Below are 16,279 nucleotides of genomic sequence, written 5' to 3'. Positions count from 1 at the left end.
ACGACTGTACATAGACAGATGAGATGAAGTGTAACATTCTCACGAAGTGTACATTCCTGTAATTATGCCACTGTACTGTTTGTATATGCCATCTGGCTTGCGGCAGTGGTAACGCCGGTTCCTGTCCCATCACCGAAGTAAAGCGCTGTCGGGCATTCGGGTGGGTGACCATTCGGTCTGCCGAGCTTTGTTGGCAAGCAGGCAAACTGAGGAGCTGCTTGATTGAGAAGTAGCGGCTCTGGTCTCATAAACTGAAATACAGCTGGGGGAGAGCGGTGTGCTGACCACGTGCTCCTCCATATCCGCATCCAGTGATGCCTGTGGGCTGAGGATGACACGGCGGCCGGTCGGTACCGTTGGGTCTTCGTGGCCTGTTCGGGCGGAGTTTAGTTTAGTTTACAGCACATTTATATGGATTATGTTCAGATAGGTTCTTAAGACAGTTTTATATCTTCTACATTTGATTGTGTCATAATTGATGAAAATGATTTTTGATCCATTGATCTGACTTACATTTTACTGAAGACATATGAGTCGCAACTTTGTCTTCAATAAAGATAGAAACTGAAGAAATGAATCCACTGATGTACCGTTTTTCTCCTGTAAAGGTGGTTTTTGTAACTGATACCGCTACAGGATAAATATACAATTATACACCAGATGATGCATATATGCTTTTCCTTCACAGTGCATAGTGAGCTGCTAGACAAACTGTAAACATTGACTTTGGAATAATATTGCCTACACTAATACATTTTTTCTTTTGGTTTCCGCCTGTATTCTAAACTCCTCAAACTCAGTCTATCATATGCATTTGTAATTTAACATGAAAATCAATAATTGAAAAGAAACATATCACCACGACAGGCTTTTCAAGAAATACTATTACTGAGACATAGCTTTAGCCATCTTGTTGTTGTTGTTGTTGTTGTTGTGGTCTTCAGTCCTGAGACTGGTTTGATGAAGCTCTCCATGCTACTCTATCCTGTGCAAGCTTCTTCATCTCCCAGTACCTACTGCAACCTACATCCTTCTGAATCTGCTTAGTGTATTCATCCCTTGGTCTCCCTCTACGATTTTTACCCTCCACGCTGCCCTCCAATACTAAATTGGTGATCCCTTGATGCCTCAGAACATGTCCTACCAACCGATCCCTTCTTCTGGTCAAGTTGTGCCACAAACTTCTCTTCTCCCCAATCCTATTCAATACTCCCTCATTAGTTATGTGATCTACCCATCTAATCTTCAGCATTCTTCTGTAGCACCACATTTCGAAAGCCGTCTTACACAAAAGTAAATTTTAAAAGTGCTCTTGTATTATAGGATACTTGTTCTGATTCGTGACCACCATCTTCTTCATTCGCTGAGGCTTCACACACTGTCACATGGTACTTGTCCATCTAGTTGTCAATATGTAAATATTGAAAGGTGGCTACACTGAGTCACAGCGCCAGAGATTGCGCCAAAGATTATTATTCCGCCGCCTCCACTGGGCAGTAGTCGTTCAGAGGTTGCCGTGGGCAGTACTTGTTGAGAGGATGTCGAGAGCAGTTCTAGTTCAGAGGATGTCGTGTGCAGTAGTTGTTCTGTTGGGCGAGACAGTAGATGCTGTTCGGTTGGTGTGATGCTTAGATGGAAGATGCTGCAATGATCACAGTGTATTTTTCGCCAATATATATGGAAGTAAAAAAAAATATTTCACATTTCCAAAATGACAATGCCGCTTGGTCACAGGTTCAGTCAACAAAGCATCTGGCTCGTGTTCTTGTATTAGTCTTGTAATTCTGATTTCTATGTGCAATTATAGTATTTTTGGTTTTTCAATTAGTTCATTGTAAATGGTGTTTAAAACATCGCGTCGTATTGAGGAAGAATCGTGCCAGATACATGTACGTTGAATCACACTACCACACACAGAACAGTTACACTTGTGCTTTGTTGTTTCGTAGCTATTATAGTTGCAGGGGACTTAATTAATCAATTGTGTTAACGGAAATTTCCTTTAATTCTTTTTGTTATTTTATGCAGCCAGATTGCGTACTAATACTAGTCAGGGCCAACCGGTTACGACACTTCGCAACCGGTCACACAGCTACTAAAATTACTGCATAATTATTAAGCCCCCATGAAATATATCACACAACTTCTCATTCTCATGTCCTGTATGTGCAATGAAAGTTTCATGTTTTTTGGTTAAGTGGCCAATCTCTGACTTACTCACACACACACACACACACACACACACACACACACACACACACACACACACATCAGTGGACTTCATTCAGCCTCCAGGCATTAGGTTCCACATCTCCTTACAGGTGAGTTACAGCCAACTGACCGTTGACTTATATACGCCTTTTTGTTGTTTCTTTTATTAATATTGAGCCTCCATACCCCAGGAGCTACAGCATTAGATATCAGGTAAATGCACTGCCTGACAAATGAAGTAATCACACAGAAGGACAGGAGGAATTGAAATGAATTTCATAGTTTGGGACGGTATGTGAAGTTATTTTGGTGAGTAAAACTCGAGTTAGATGTACAAATAACTTGTTAGTATGAGCCAACCTACCTGGATGATGTTACAACTGCCCTGGCAGGGATAAATGCACTGATTCTCTTGGGAAGGGTGTCCTCTGCCGAGGCAAGTTTGTCCACAAGATCGTAACAGGTCTTTAATATCCTGGATAATGACACCTGGAACAGGGTTGGTGTGTATGTGGTGATCCTACATTTGTGCTCTTGGGGACAGATGTGAGGATCTTGTTGGGCAAGGTATTAGCTCAACATAATATAAACAGTTCATTGGGGATACATGCTGTATGCAGACAAGCTTTGTCCTGTTGAACATGACAGTATGATGAAACTTCCTGGCAGATTAAAACTGTGTGCCCGACCGAGACTCGAACTCGGGACCTTTGCCTTTCGCGGGCAAGTGCTCTACCACTGAGCTACCGAAGCACGACTCACGCCCGGTACCCACAGCTTTACTTCTGCCAGTATCTCGTCTCCTACCTTCCAAACTTTACAGAAGTTCTCCTGCGAAACTTGCAGAACTAGCACTCCTGAAAGAAAGGATATAGCGGAGACATGCCCGCGAAAGGCAAAGGTCCCGAGTTCGAGTCTCGGTCGGGCACACAGTTTTAATCTGCCAGGAAGTTTCATATCAGCGCACACTCCGCTGCAGAGTGAAAATCTCATTCTGGAAACATCCCCCAGGCTGTGGCTTAGCCATGTCTCCGCTATATCCTTTCTTTCAGGAGTGCTAGTTCTGCAAGTTTCGCAGGAGAACTTCTGTAAAGTTTGGAAGGTAGGAGACGAGATACTGGCAGAAGTAAAGCTGTGGGTACCGGGCGTGAGTCGTGCTTCGGTAGCTCAGTGGTAGAGCACTTGCCCGCGAAAGGCAAAGGTCCCGAGTTCGAGTCTCGGTCGGGCACACAGTTTTAATCTGCCAGGAAGTTTCATATCAGCGCACACTCCGCTGCAGAGTGAAAATCTCATTCTGGAAACATCCCCCAGGCTGTGGCTAAGCCATGTCTCCGCTATATCCTTTCTTTCAGGAGTGCTAGTTCTGCAAGTTTCGCAGGAGAACTTCTGTAAAGTTTGGAAGGTAGGAGACGAGATACTGGCAGAAGTAAAGCTGTGGGTACCGGGCGTGAGTCGTGCTTCGGTAGCTCATTGGTAGAGCACTTGCCCGCGAAAGGCAAAGGTCCCGAGTTCGAGTCTCGGTCGGGCACACAGTTTTAATCTGCCAGGAAGTTTCATATCAGCGCACACTCCGCTGCAGAGTGAAAATCTCATTCTGGAAACATCCCCCAGGCTGTGGCTAAGCCATGTCTCCGCTATATCCTTTCTTTCAGGAGTGCTAGTTCTGCAAGTTTCGCAGGAGAACTTCTGTAAAGTTTGGAAGGTAGGAGACGAGATACTGGCAGAAGTAAAGCTGTGGGTACCGGGCGTGAGTCGTGCTTCGGTAGCTCAGTGGTAGAGCACTTGCCCGCGAAAGGCAAAGGTCCCGAGTTCGAGTCTCGGTCGGGCACACAGTTTTAATCTGCCAGGAAGTTTCATATCAGCGCACACTCCGCTGCAGAGTGAAAATCTCATTCTGGAAACATCCCCCAGGCTGTGGCTAAGCCATGTCTCCGCTATATCCTTTCTTTCAGGAGTGCTAGTTCTGCAAGTTTCGCAGGAGAACTTCTGTAAAGTTTGGAAGGTAGGAGACGAGATACTGGCAGAAGTAAAGCTGTGGGTACCGGGCGTGAGTCGTGCTTCGGTAGCTCAGTGGTAGAGCACTTGCCCGCGAAAGGCAAAGGTCCCGAGTTCGAGTCTCGGTCGGGCACACAGTTTTAATCTGCCAGGAAGTTTCATATCAGCGCACACTCCGCTGCAGAGTGAAAATCTCATTCTGGAAACATCCCCCAGGCTGTGGCTAAGCCATGTCTCCGCTATATCCTTTCTTTCAGGAGTGCTAGTTCTGCAAGTTTCGCAGGAGAACTTCTGTAAAGTTTGGAAGGTAGGAGACGAGATACTGGCAGAAGTAAAGCTGTGGGTACCGGGCGTGAGTCGTGCTTCGGTAGCTCAGTGGTAGAGCACTTGCCCGCGAAAGGCAAAGGTCCCGAGTTCGAGTCTCGGTCGGGCACACAGTTTTAATCTGCCAGGAAGTTTCATATCAGCGCACACTCCGCTGCAGAGTGAAAATCTCATTCTATGACAGTATGATGCTTTCACATCACAGGAAACTTGAGGATGTAGGGTGTCCATTGCATGCTATTGCGCCTTCATCGTTCCTTCAACTACTACCAGGACCTGAAGTGGTATGGGATAGCTTCCCATCCCATGACGCCTGGAGTAACACCATGCCTATAAAATACATTAGAAGAATGGAACCTACCTCCATGTCGCCTCCATACTTGCCAACAATGATCACCTTGCACAGTGCAGAACCAGAGTGCATTGTTGGACACAGTGTGAAGTCATTCATCAGCAGTCCAGAGTTCCTGGTCATGGCACCACTCCAAACACAGTCATTTGTGTTGTGGTTTTCATGGGAGTCTACACACAGGGTAATTCCCTAGTATGGCTGCTGCTAGCATCTGCCCAATGGTTCAGTATGGCACAGAACCTTGCTGGACTTTATACCTTGTTCTCTGACTGCAGACCCAGATGCAAATAGGTTGTGATGTGGTCAGTGCAGAATGCACCGATCCCCCCTTGTATTGGTCAGCCGTCGTTGACCAGAATCTTGATGACCAATTATACCTACCAAATGGAGACCCACAATGAGGACTCTTTGAAACCTCACTAGCAATTATAAGGCTGTCTCACTAGAGCGTGCAGCATCTCCATGTTTCAGTGATTTGACACTGAGCATGCTGCTTATCTGCCCTACCAAGCCTGGTAACAACACTGAACATGAGCAACACTAATCCACTCTGGTGACAATTCTACCTTTGACAGCAACCTGCAACCCAAATTGTTTACATGTCTACTCATGGTGCATATGTGTATAAAGATAGTGACATCGAAACATGTCTTTTAGGTACTTCCCGTTTGTCAAGTACATTAGCGTATGGTTACACTGAATTTTATTGTCGTGTAAACTCTGATAGAATGTCAGGTTTTAACACATTTACAGTACTTCTCTTTACTGCTCTCCCTCAGACACTTTGTGAACATTGCAATTGGACGAAGCTTGCAGTTGGTCTATTGAGCGAGAGTTCTTGTTTGCCCATGAATAACAACTTTTATTTATAGGGAAGTATTGAAATTTCTGTGACAATATTTTTAAGGGCAGTTAAATTTCCCAATGGCTTAGCTCCTTATTTTGAATGTACAGCGCAGTCGATAGCGTAATTGTTTCTAATTACATGTTGTTGTTGTGGTCTTCAGTCCTGAGACTGGTTTAATGCAGCTCTCCATGCTACTCTATCCTGTGCAAGCTTCTTCATCTCCCAGTACCTACTGCAACCTACATCCTTCCGAATCTGCTTAGTGTATTCATCTCTTGGTCTCCCTCTACGATTTTAACCCTCTACGCTGCCCTCTAGTACTAAATTGGTGATCCCTTGATGCCTCAGAACGTGTCCTACCAACCCATCCTTTCCTTTAGTCTGGTTGTGCCACAAATTCCTCTTCTCCCCAATTCTATTCAGTGTCTCCTCATTAGTTATGTGATCTACCCATCTAATCTTCAGCATTCTTCTGTAACACCACATTTCGAAAGCTTCTATTCTCTTCTTGTCTAAGCTATTTATCGTCCATGTTTCACTTCCACAAATGGCTACACTCCATTCAAATACTTTCAGAAACGACTTCCTGACACTTAAATCTATACTCGATGTTAACAAATTTCTCTTCTTCAGAAACGCTTTCCTTGCCATTGCCAGTCTACATTTTATATCCACTCTACTTCGACCATCATCAGTTATTTCGCTCCCAAATAGCAAACCTCATTTACTACTTTAAGCGTCTCATTTCCTAATCTAATTCCCGCAGCATCACCCGATTTAATTCGACTACATTCCATTACTCTCGTTTTGCTTTTGTCCATGTTCATCTTTTATCCTCCTTTCATGACACGGTCTATTCAGCTGCTATTCCAGGTCCTTTGCTGTCTCTGACAGAATTACAATGTCATCGGCGAACCTCAAAGTTTTTATTTCTTCTCCATGGATTTTAATTCCAACTCCGAATGTTTCTTTTGTTTCCTTTACTGCTTGCTCAATATACAGATTGCACTGCTGCCGTTCTGAATTACGTTCTCTGCTAAATTCAAAACCTTCCATCGTCCTATTGGTCTAGGCCTTTTATAGCCCAGTCCATGAATCTCAGATACAAATGGTGTGAACACTGTCGGTTGATCATATGTTGCAATGAAATCATTTAAAAATCTGAGACAGCCTGATTAGTGCCCTTCTAATTTCTGTGTTATTATTACTGTAGTGATGTATTTGAAGTGTTCTGTCAAATAATACTGTCAGTCCAGCAAAGTTGGGTCCCTTGTGTATATCTTTGGTTTGTGCCTCATTTTGAACAGTTTGTCACCACACATGCAAACCTACATCTATGGGGAATGTAGAAGAAGTTGCGTAGAAACTTGTTTAATTTACAGGAAAGTCATTCGTGTTAACTGACACGCTATCCGTGTTGTGACTGTGTGTTCTGTTATCTTTACACTACTTGCAGCAAGCATGCAGTTGGTCCACGTGTGGACACACTCACTCACGCAGTGTCTCTCTGTGCAGACTTCCAGCCACTATGGCGGGGAGGCCCACCCCCGGCACTCACAGTCATCCCCACGGCTACCACGGCAGGACTCCTGTTGTAGCAGCACCACCGACGACTCCCTGTCACACTCCTCCACCCGATGAAGCTGCCATCGCTCGCATGCGGTGAGTTGTCACTACATGTGCACAATTTATGCACTCGTGGTACCACTTGGGGGCATCAACGAAGTAAAAAACCTAATTCCCATTTTTTAGCTTTTGGATAAAGCAGAAGAAAAAAAGTTTCATTTTCGTATCTTTTTCGTTATGATACGGTGAAATCTGACCTTCAAACATAGCTGCTTCGGGTACTAGTAGTAATTGGATAATTCACCTGGCCACCTTTCAACGCCTGTTCAAGGATAGTTGGGTAGTGGGATTTTCCAAGGGCTTACTCATCTAGGGAGCTTCCCTATGCCTAATAGTCCCACTATCATTCAACTGGAGATGGAGGAGAAGGAAATAGTAAGGACAGAGTTAGGGTAGGAGAAAGGGACCAATAAGGCATTGTGGATCACACTTTGTCTGGCTCTCCCCTTTTGCAAGTCCAGCTTGAGTGATCCTGCTAGTAGCTGAGCTACTTCTGGCATATCCGTCTGGATCCAGAGCATGCAAACTTCGTCACTCATATATATAGTGCTACGTTAAGACAGTATTCATTGAGGAGAACAAAAGAAAGTTACACACAGCCAGCTAGATGATTTTAGTCTCTTATCGAGTACTTTATCATTAATAAAAAATTGAAATCCGAGGTAAGAGGCACAAGAATGTACAGAAAATATAACATCGGTTCTGGTGACTTTTTTGTGATACCTAAAACAGTTATGTACTCCAAATGAGGCATGAACAAAAAACTGACAGACGAAGAGATGAAGTAAGTAATCTAGGAAGTACCGGGTGATCAAAATGTCAGTATAAATTTGAAAACTTAATAAACCACGGAATAATGTAGATAGAGAGGTACAAATTGACACACGTGCTTGGAATGACATGGAGTTTTATTAGAACAAAAAAAAAAACAAAGTTCACAAAATGACGCGTGAAAGATCTCTTGCGCGCGTCGTTTGGTGATGATCGTGTGCTCAGCCACCACTTTCGTCATGCTTGGCCTCCCAGGTCCCCAGACCTCAGTCCGTGCGATTATTGGCTTTGGGGTTACCTGAAGTCGCAAGTGTATCGTCATCGACCGACATCTCTAGGGATGCTGAAAGACAACATCCGACGCCAATGCCTCCCCATAACTCCGGACATGCTTTACAGTGCTGTCCACATTATTCCTCGACTACAGCTATTGTTGAGGAATGCTGGTGGTCATATTGAGCTTTTCTGTAAAGAACATCATCTTTGCTTTGTCTTACTTTGTTATGCTAATTATTGCAATTCTGATCAGATGAAGCGTCATCTGTGGGACATTTTTTGAACTTTTGTATTTTTTTGGTTCTAATAAAACCCCATGTCATTCCAAGCATGTGTATCAATTTGTACCTCTCTATCTACATTATTCCGTGATTTATTCAGTTTTCTAATTTATACTGACCTCTTGATCACGCAGTATATATACTAAATGAACATGGCACCGAGGTCAGTATTAGATGAGCATTAATCGAAAAATAGAGCTGAAAGAACGAGTGGAAAAAATAGAAAAGGAAAGGAAAAATATAGAAACTGCAGTTAAGAAAGCAGCTGATGAAGCCTTAGAGAAAAGAGAGAGAAGGAAGGGTAAAAGCTGGACACCAGAATTAGATGAAGTTGTACAGAAAAACAAAAGAGCTTATCGTAAGTATCTCACTGAAGCAATACAGGGACATCATAAAGTCTCTGAACAAAAGAAGAATGCAGCAAATCGAGCAGTGAAATGTATCTTGGGATAGGTTACAAGCATAGTACAAGAATGTGTTCATAGAAGGTAAATTATAACTTATAAGCAATGAAGATGTTCAATCGAACGAAAAACGAAGTTGCCCATTTAAACAACATCCAACAATCACAGTGGGTAGGACATTAGAAAGACTGGTGGAATGAACAAACACGTTGCACAGATTTTTGGAGCAAATGGCTACCACATGATGATGATACATAAAACTATGCCACCAAAGGAGAAGGGCAATAGGGAAATGCAGAACGAAGCACGGAAAACCGTCGTGCTACCATACGTACAAGGGGTCACTGAACGTCCGGGCAAAATTCTCCGTCGGGCAGGTATTAGTCTGATTTTTCGTAGCAACAACAAAATAAAAGACGTTCTGGTCTCGACGAAGGACACAATTGATAAGTTACATGCTGCCGGAGTTCATGAAATCGGGTGCGAATGTGGACTGGCGTATGTAGGCGACGCCGGGCGTCCAATAAGCATAAGGTTATCAGAACATGAGCGTGAAGCCCTCAGCTGCAAAAAGAATAGAAAAGCTAATGGTGTGGATGGCATAGATCCTGAACTGCTGAAATATGGAGACACTCGTCTACATAAGAGACTAATACATTTATTTAATATGCGATAGAGAAATAGAGCTATTTCAGGAGGATGGTCACAAGCAACAAATGCGAGAACTAAAGAGCAATCGGATTACTGGACACCACATACTAAGTTTCTGCAAGGGTAGTAAACAAAAGGCTCAAGATTATATTGTTATTGTTGTTTAGCTAAAGAACCATTTTGCAGGGGCAGTTCGACAACATATGCAGTGTTTACAACTAAACAAATAATCGAAAAACAGAGGAAATAGTACAGGGAAATTAATTTATCAGTTATTGTGTACATTTAGAAGAGTCGGTACAAACACGACTGCAATTTTAGATATAAATGGTTTTCTAATACAACCTATAACTACAAGAAAAGGAGTTTGGCCAGAATGCAGCATTTTCACCCACACTTTTTAACATTTATTTTGATGATGCAGTCTGGGAATGGAAGAAGATGTTAATGAGAGAATTAATACTAACTCAAATTCCCAGTTGAACTGACTTTTATTTGCGGACAATGTCACGTTACTACTGGAGAATGAAGATGAGTTGCAAAGGGAAATACATTCATTAATTAAGATTTGCGAAGAGCACTATTTGACGATTTCAGCAAAGTGACGAAATTAATGGCTTTTAAGGGAAAACACCTTTTAGAGACAAAAATTGTGACTGACAGTGTAACAGGTCCAGCATTTTAACTATTTAGGCTACGACGTCACATCTGAGTATGACAAAGTCATAGACAAGAAAGCAACTCAACAATAAACAGATGTCCAAAGAATAAAACGAAATAAGAAAAGCGATTGAAGTTGTATAAGAAAATCCTAAGAAAAGTGAAGTCTCTAAGGTCAGAAAGGGATGAACAAGAGCTGACTGATTTCGCTTCTCAATAAAGTACAAGAAAGTCGGGCAAACCGGAACGAATATTCAAAAGAATAAGAAGATTTAACCCACTTGGGTGAAGAACTTAAGGAAGATAGAGGAAGTAATAATAGGCCTAATGCTTGAAGTGAAGATGAGGTGACATATGGTGAAATTTTAAGTTTGAGTAAGTGAGCATAAGAGAGATGTACATCTTTCTCTGGAGTCACAGTGGAATAATGTTTAGTTCAGAATCACTCAAATGTAATTATCTGGGAAAGTGCCATATGAAGCATATGCTTTTCTAAAGATTCTTTATATATCGGTGTGTTTAAGACGATTTGTGCTTTCAATGATTTCGTATATATGATATACCAGTCCTGAAGGAAATGGATGTTGAAGCATGGTGTTGATCCACTGTCATACAACAAAACGTAGATGTTAGGTGAATGAGTAATTGGTAACTGTGGATATAGTATGTGGAGGTTCTCAGAAAGAAATTTTGAAGGAGGAGTAAGCAGAAAGTAGAAGCAGGAGAGATAAAAAACAGATATTAAGCACACAAGTGAGGAGATGGCTTGTTTCTTGTGTGTTTAAATGAAATTTGAATTTTCTTTAAATGATTTTCTAGGTACTTAAATAAACTCATGCTCATAAACTAAGGATAATTGCAGAATGTGGTGCCACACAACGTGGCACTACACAAAACTGGCACCAAGAGGATAGGCATATAGGGAACACACACGACACAGATCTGTTAGTCCACAGTATTGGTGATAAGTTGAGAAAACCGTCCCGAAACACATGTGCTACAAAACACCACTGTTTCCTGCGCATGTACCCCGACATGAGTATTGGATATGATCACCATGCACACTTATACAGGCCGCACAACGGGTTCACGTACTCTGGATCAGGTGGTCGATTAGCTGCTGGGGTAGAGCCTCGCATTTTTGCACCAGTGCCTGTCGGAGTTTCTGAAATGTTGTAAGGGTTTGAAGACGTGCAGTGATACATCGACTGAGAGCAACCCAGACGTGCTTGATGGGGTTTAGGTCTGGAGAACAGGCAGACCACTCCATTCGCCCGGTATCTTCTGTTTCGAGGTACTCCTCCACGATGGCAGCTCGGTGGGGCCGTGTGTTATCATCCATCAGGAGGAATTTGGGACCCACTGCACCCCTGAAAAGGCGGACATACTGGTGCCAAATGACGTCCGAATACACATGACCTGTTACAGTTCCTCTGTCAAAGTCATACAGGAGTGCATGTGCACCTATCATAATCCCACCCCACACCATCAAACCACGACCTTCATACAGGTCCTTTCAAGAACATTAAGGGGTTGGTATCTGGTTCCTGGTTCACGCCAAATAAAAACCCGGCGAGAATCACTGTTCACACTCATCCGTGAACGTAACCTGGGACCACTGTTCCAATGACCATGTACTGTGTTCTTGACACCAAGCTTTACAGGCTCTCCTGTGACAAGGGGTCAGTGGAATGCACCTTGCAGGTCTCCGGGCGAATACTGTTCAGTCGTCTGTAGATAGTGTGTCTGGAGACAACTGTTCCAGTAGCTGCGGTAAAGTTCCGAGTGAGGCTACCTGCAGTACTCTGTGGCCGTCTGTGGGCACTGATGGTGAGATATCGGTCTTCTTGTGGTGTTGTACACTGTGGATGGCCCATACTGTAGCGCCTGGACATGTTTCCTGTCGGCTGGAATCATTGCCATAATCTTCACTGTTCGTGGCACACGGAGGGCCTGTGTTTCGATCTGCTGTGTTTGACCAGCTTCCAGTCGCCCTAGTATTGTACCCCTCATAGCGTCATCAATATGTGTTCTTTGAGCCATTTTCAATACACACTCTCCATTAGCATGTCTGAAAACCTCTGCACACTAACTCGCTTCACCGTACTCTGACATGCACCAACACACCTCTGCATATGTGGACTGCTGCCAGCGCCACTGTGCGACGACTGCAGGTCAATTGCACCACCTGGTCATACCCCGAAGTGATTTAAACCCGCAAAATCGCCCACCAGAGCCTTGTTTTACCATGTATCGGTATTATCATTAATTTATGAGCATGAGTGTCTATAGAGACCACTGAAAATTTGTGCCACACTATGACTTGAACCTGAGCTTCCTGCTTACTGCAAGCAGTTGTCTGGACCATTAGGCCATCTGAGCACACCTTCAGTCCTGTCTCAAACTGATATACTGACCTTCTATTTTGAAACACTAGTGTCAGATTTTCTCCCATGAGGTATGTGGGGATAGCAGCTATGGGGGGAAGGTGGAGGGGGATGGGATGATGGAGTCGATGGAGGACTGTGGCTTATCTTACTACAAATCTTGCATTGAAGAACCTTTAGTGGTGGTGATTGGAAATCATGAGTGAAAACATCAGCCACAATTGTAACCTGTTCGCTTATCCCTTTTATATTTTAGTGAACTAGACTTGTTACCATTCTTCATGTCAAAACAAACAAAACACATTGCTCTGAGATTCAGAAATGAGATACTGGATTGTAAGGCGTACCCAGGAGCAGATATAGACTCAAACCACAATGTAGTAGTGATGAAGAGTATGCTGAAGAGATTAGTTACGAAGAATCAATATGCAATAAAGTGGGATAGGAAATACTAAGGAATGGCAAGATACGCTTGAAGTTCTCTAAGGCTATAGATACAGCAATAAGGAGTAGCTCAAACGACAGTACAGTTGAAGAGGAGTGGATATCTCTAAAAACGACAACGACAGAAATTGGAAAGAAAAACATAGGTACAAAGAAGATAACTGCAAAGAAACCATGGGTAACAGAAGAAATACTTAAACTGATTGATGAAAGAAGGAAACATAAAAATATTCAGGGAAACTCAAAAATACAGGAATAGAAGCCGCTGAGCAATGAAATAATTAGGAAGTGCAGAGAAGCTAAGACAAAATAAGTCCATTAAAAATGTGAAGAAATCGAAAAACAAATGATTGTCGGAAGGACTGACTCAGCATATAGGAAAATCAAAACAACCTTCCGTGAAATGAAAAGCAAGGGTGTTAACATTAAGAGTGGAAAGGGAATTCCACTGCTAAAGGCGTAGGAGAGAGCAGTTAGGCGGAAAGAGTACACTGAAGGCCTCTACGTTTGGGAAGATTGGACTGATGTGATAGAAGAAGAAACAGTAGTCGATTTAGAAGGGATAGGGGATCCAGTATTAGAATCAGAATTTAAGAGAGATTTGAAAGACTTAGGATCAGATAAGGCAGGAGCTATACATAACATTCCATCAGAATTTCTAAACTCATTGGGGGAAGTGGCATCAAAACGACTATTCACGTTGGTGTGTGTAGAATGTGGCGAAGTAACATCTGACTTTCGGAAAATATCGTCCACACAATTCTGAAGACTGCAAGAGCTGACAAGTGCGAGAATTTTTGTACAATCAGCTTAATAATTCATCCATCCAAGCTGCTGACAGAAGAATGGAAAGGAAAATTGAGGATGTGTTAAAAGACGATAGGTTTGGCTTTAGGAAAGGTAAAGGCACCAGAGAGGCAATTTTGATGTTGCGGTTGATAATGGAAGTAAGACTAAAGAAAAATCAAGACACGTTCATAGAATTTGTCGACCTGGAAAAAGCGTTCCGAAATGTAAAGTGGTACAAGATGTACCAATTTTTTGTAAAAATAGGGGTACGCTATAGGGAGAGACGGGTAATACACAAGATGTACAACAGCCAAGTGGAAATAATAAGAGTGGCGACCGAGAACTAAGTGCTCGGATTAAGTAGGGTGTACGACAGGGATGTAGTCTTTCTCCCCTACTGTTCAATATCTACACTGAAGAAGCAATGATGGAAGTATTGAAAGGTTCAGGAGTGGAATTAAAAATCAAGGTGAAAGGATATCAATGATACGATTTGCTGATGACATTACTATCCTGATGGAAAGTGAAGAAGAATTACATGATCTGCAGAATGAAATGAACAGTCTAATGAGCACAGGTAATGGACTGAGACAATATCGAAGAAAGTAATGAGAAGTAGCAGAAATTAGAACAACGAGAAATGTAACATCAGGATTGATTGTTGCAATGTAGATGGAGTTAAGGAATTCTGCTACGTAGGCACCACAATAACCAATGACGGGCAGAGCAAGGAGGACATCAAAAGGAGACTAGCACTGGGAAGAAGGGCATTCCTGGCCAAGAGAAGTCTACTGATGTCAAATATCGGCCTTAATTTGAGGAATAAATTTCTGAGAATGTACGTTTGGATCACAGCATTGTATGGTAGTGAAACATGGACTGTGGGAAAACTGGAAAAAAGAATAGAAGCATTTGAGATGTGGTGCTACAGACGAACGCAAAAAATTAAGTACACTGATAAGGTAAGGAATGAGGAGGTTCTGGGCAGAGTCGGAGAGGAGAGGAATATGTGGGCGAGTGCTAATCTAAGATGAAGAGGTCGGTACAGGAGAGGAATTGAAGGTGGGCCGCGTGAAACTAGTCAGAAGACTGATGACACGAAAAAAAAAATCTGGTAGCGAATGAGCTATTGTTCCCCTAAAGATGGGACTGTGATGATGCTCCCCTGGCTCGACACTTAACTAAATGCGCCTCAGACACGTTGCGTGTCTCGAACAGATAGGAGCAGTTGCTGGAGTCTTTTACTGAGAACGTTGACGCCAGCGGTGTAGTGGATAGTTCCATGTAGACTCGAAACAAGGCCAATTAATCTGTATTTACTTGCGCGTCTTTTGGGATGCTGATGGAGAATCAGTAAAATTCTTATCAGTAATTAGCGGTGAGAACTTGGTCAATGTTGTTAAAATAATGAGCAGTGGTATTTGCTCATAGCAATGTACTATGGAATTTCTACATTAGGTGACTGATAACCTTGTAGACAGTTGGGCTGAGTCGTCAAGGTTTATGGACAGATGGGAACACCTATGAACATCTTTATCCATACTGGCAGATGTCCTCGTTATCTGGAGGACTTGGTCGCTTGATATGTAGAAACTGTTTATTTTTACTGCACTATACTCACACTCATTTGGGTGGATATACTTCGGATTTTTTATGAGTTCAAAAGCGACGCCCCACAATTTTTTTTTCAACTGAATTGGCGGCATAGTCTAATGCATTGCTCATATTACGTCACTCTTACTCACACTGGAAGGAAATCACTCACCTTGCTGAGGTGATGGACTAATGTGATTTTTCAGAATAAGCTGTAATGTCATTAAATTACGTAAAACAACTATATACGGCATTGTCCTACGTTAATGTTTATTACCAGTTTGTAGCATACTCGCTGAGAGTACCGAAGAAATAAGGGGAGTACTGCGATGTATACGTGGCTGATACCAGCTGCATCTTGAGACTTATGAACCACAATGTTTAACACGTCATTTCCTGTTACGAGTGCTGAAATTAGTATACATGATGTTTCTATTATTAGTAGAAGAGCGATAAATATTGGAGGACTAAAACTCGTGGTCTTTTTTGCAGAATACGCCGTGACACCACTTTTTGTACAGTAGGACAATGCCTTCATTTTGAATCATACACACACTAGTAATGTACTCTTTGTATATAACAAGATTTTATTTGTTTTGCAGTTAACGTCTCTGGAAGGGCGTATTTGTTGTTAAATAATGTACTATGGCAATTGCTTATGATATAGA

The 16,279-nt window shown here is 42.5% G+C and overlaps 1 protein-coding gene across 2 annotated transcripts in view; it reads left to right on the top strand.

Moving 5' to 3' along the window:
• Positions 1 to 16,279, top strand: part of LOC126213213 (ankyrin repeat domain-containing protein 54-like) — a 126,696-nt gene that overhangs the window by 102,969 nt on the left and 7,448 nt on the right. For both annotated transcript variants that reach the window (XM_049940851.1, XM_049940852.1), the window contains exon 2: positions 7,245 to 7,391. In XM_049940851.1, coding sequence (XP_049796808.1) covers positions 7,258 to 7,391 — 134 coding nt within the window. In that variant the 5' untranslated portion in view covers positions 7,245 to 7,257. The remainder of the gene's footprint in view (positions 1 to 7,244; positions 7,392 to 16,279) is intronic.

This window comes from Schistocerca nitens, chromosome 11 (assembly GCF_023898315.1).
Source record: "Schistocerca nitens isolate TAMUIC-IGC-003100 chromosome 11, iqSchNite1.1, whole genome shotgun sequence".
NCBI classification, from domain to species: Eukaryota; Metazoa; Arthropoda; class Insecta; order Orthoptera; family Acrididae; genus Schistocerca; species Schistocerca nitens.
Note: the sequence above shows the minus strand (reverse complement) of the source record. Positions and strands in the feature narration are given on the sequence as shown.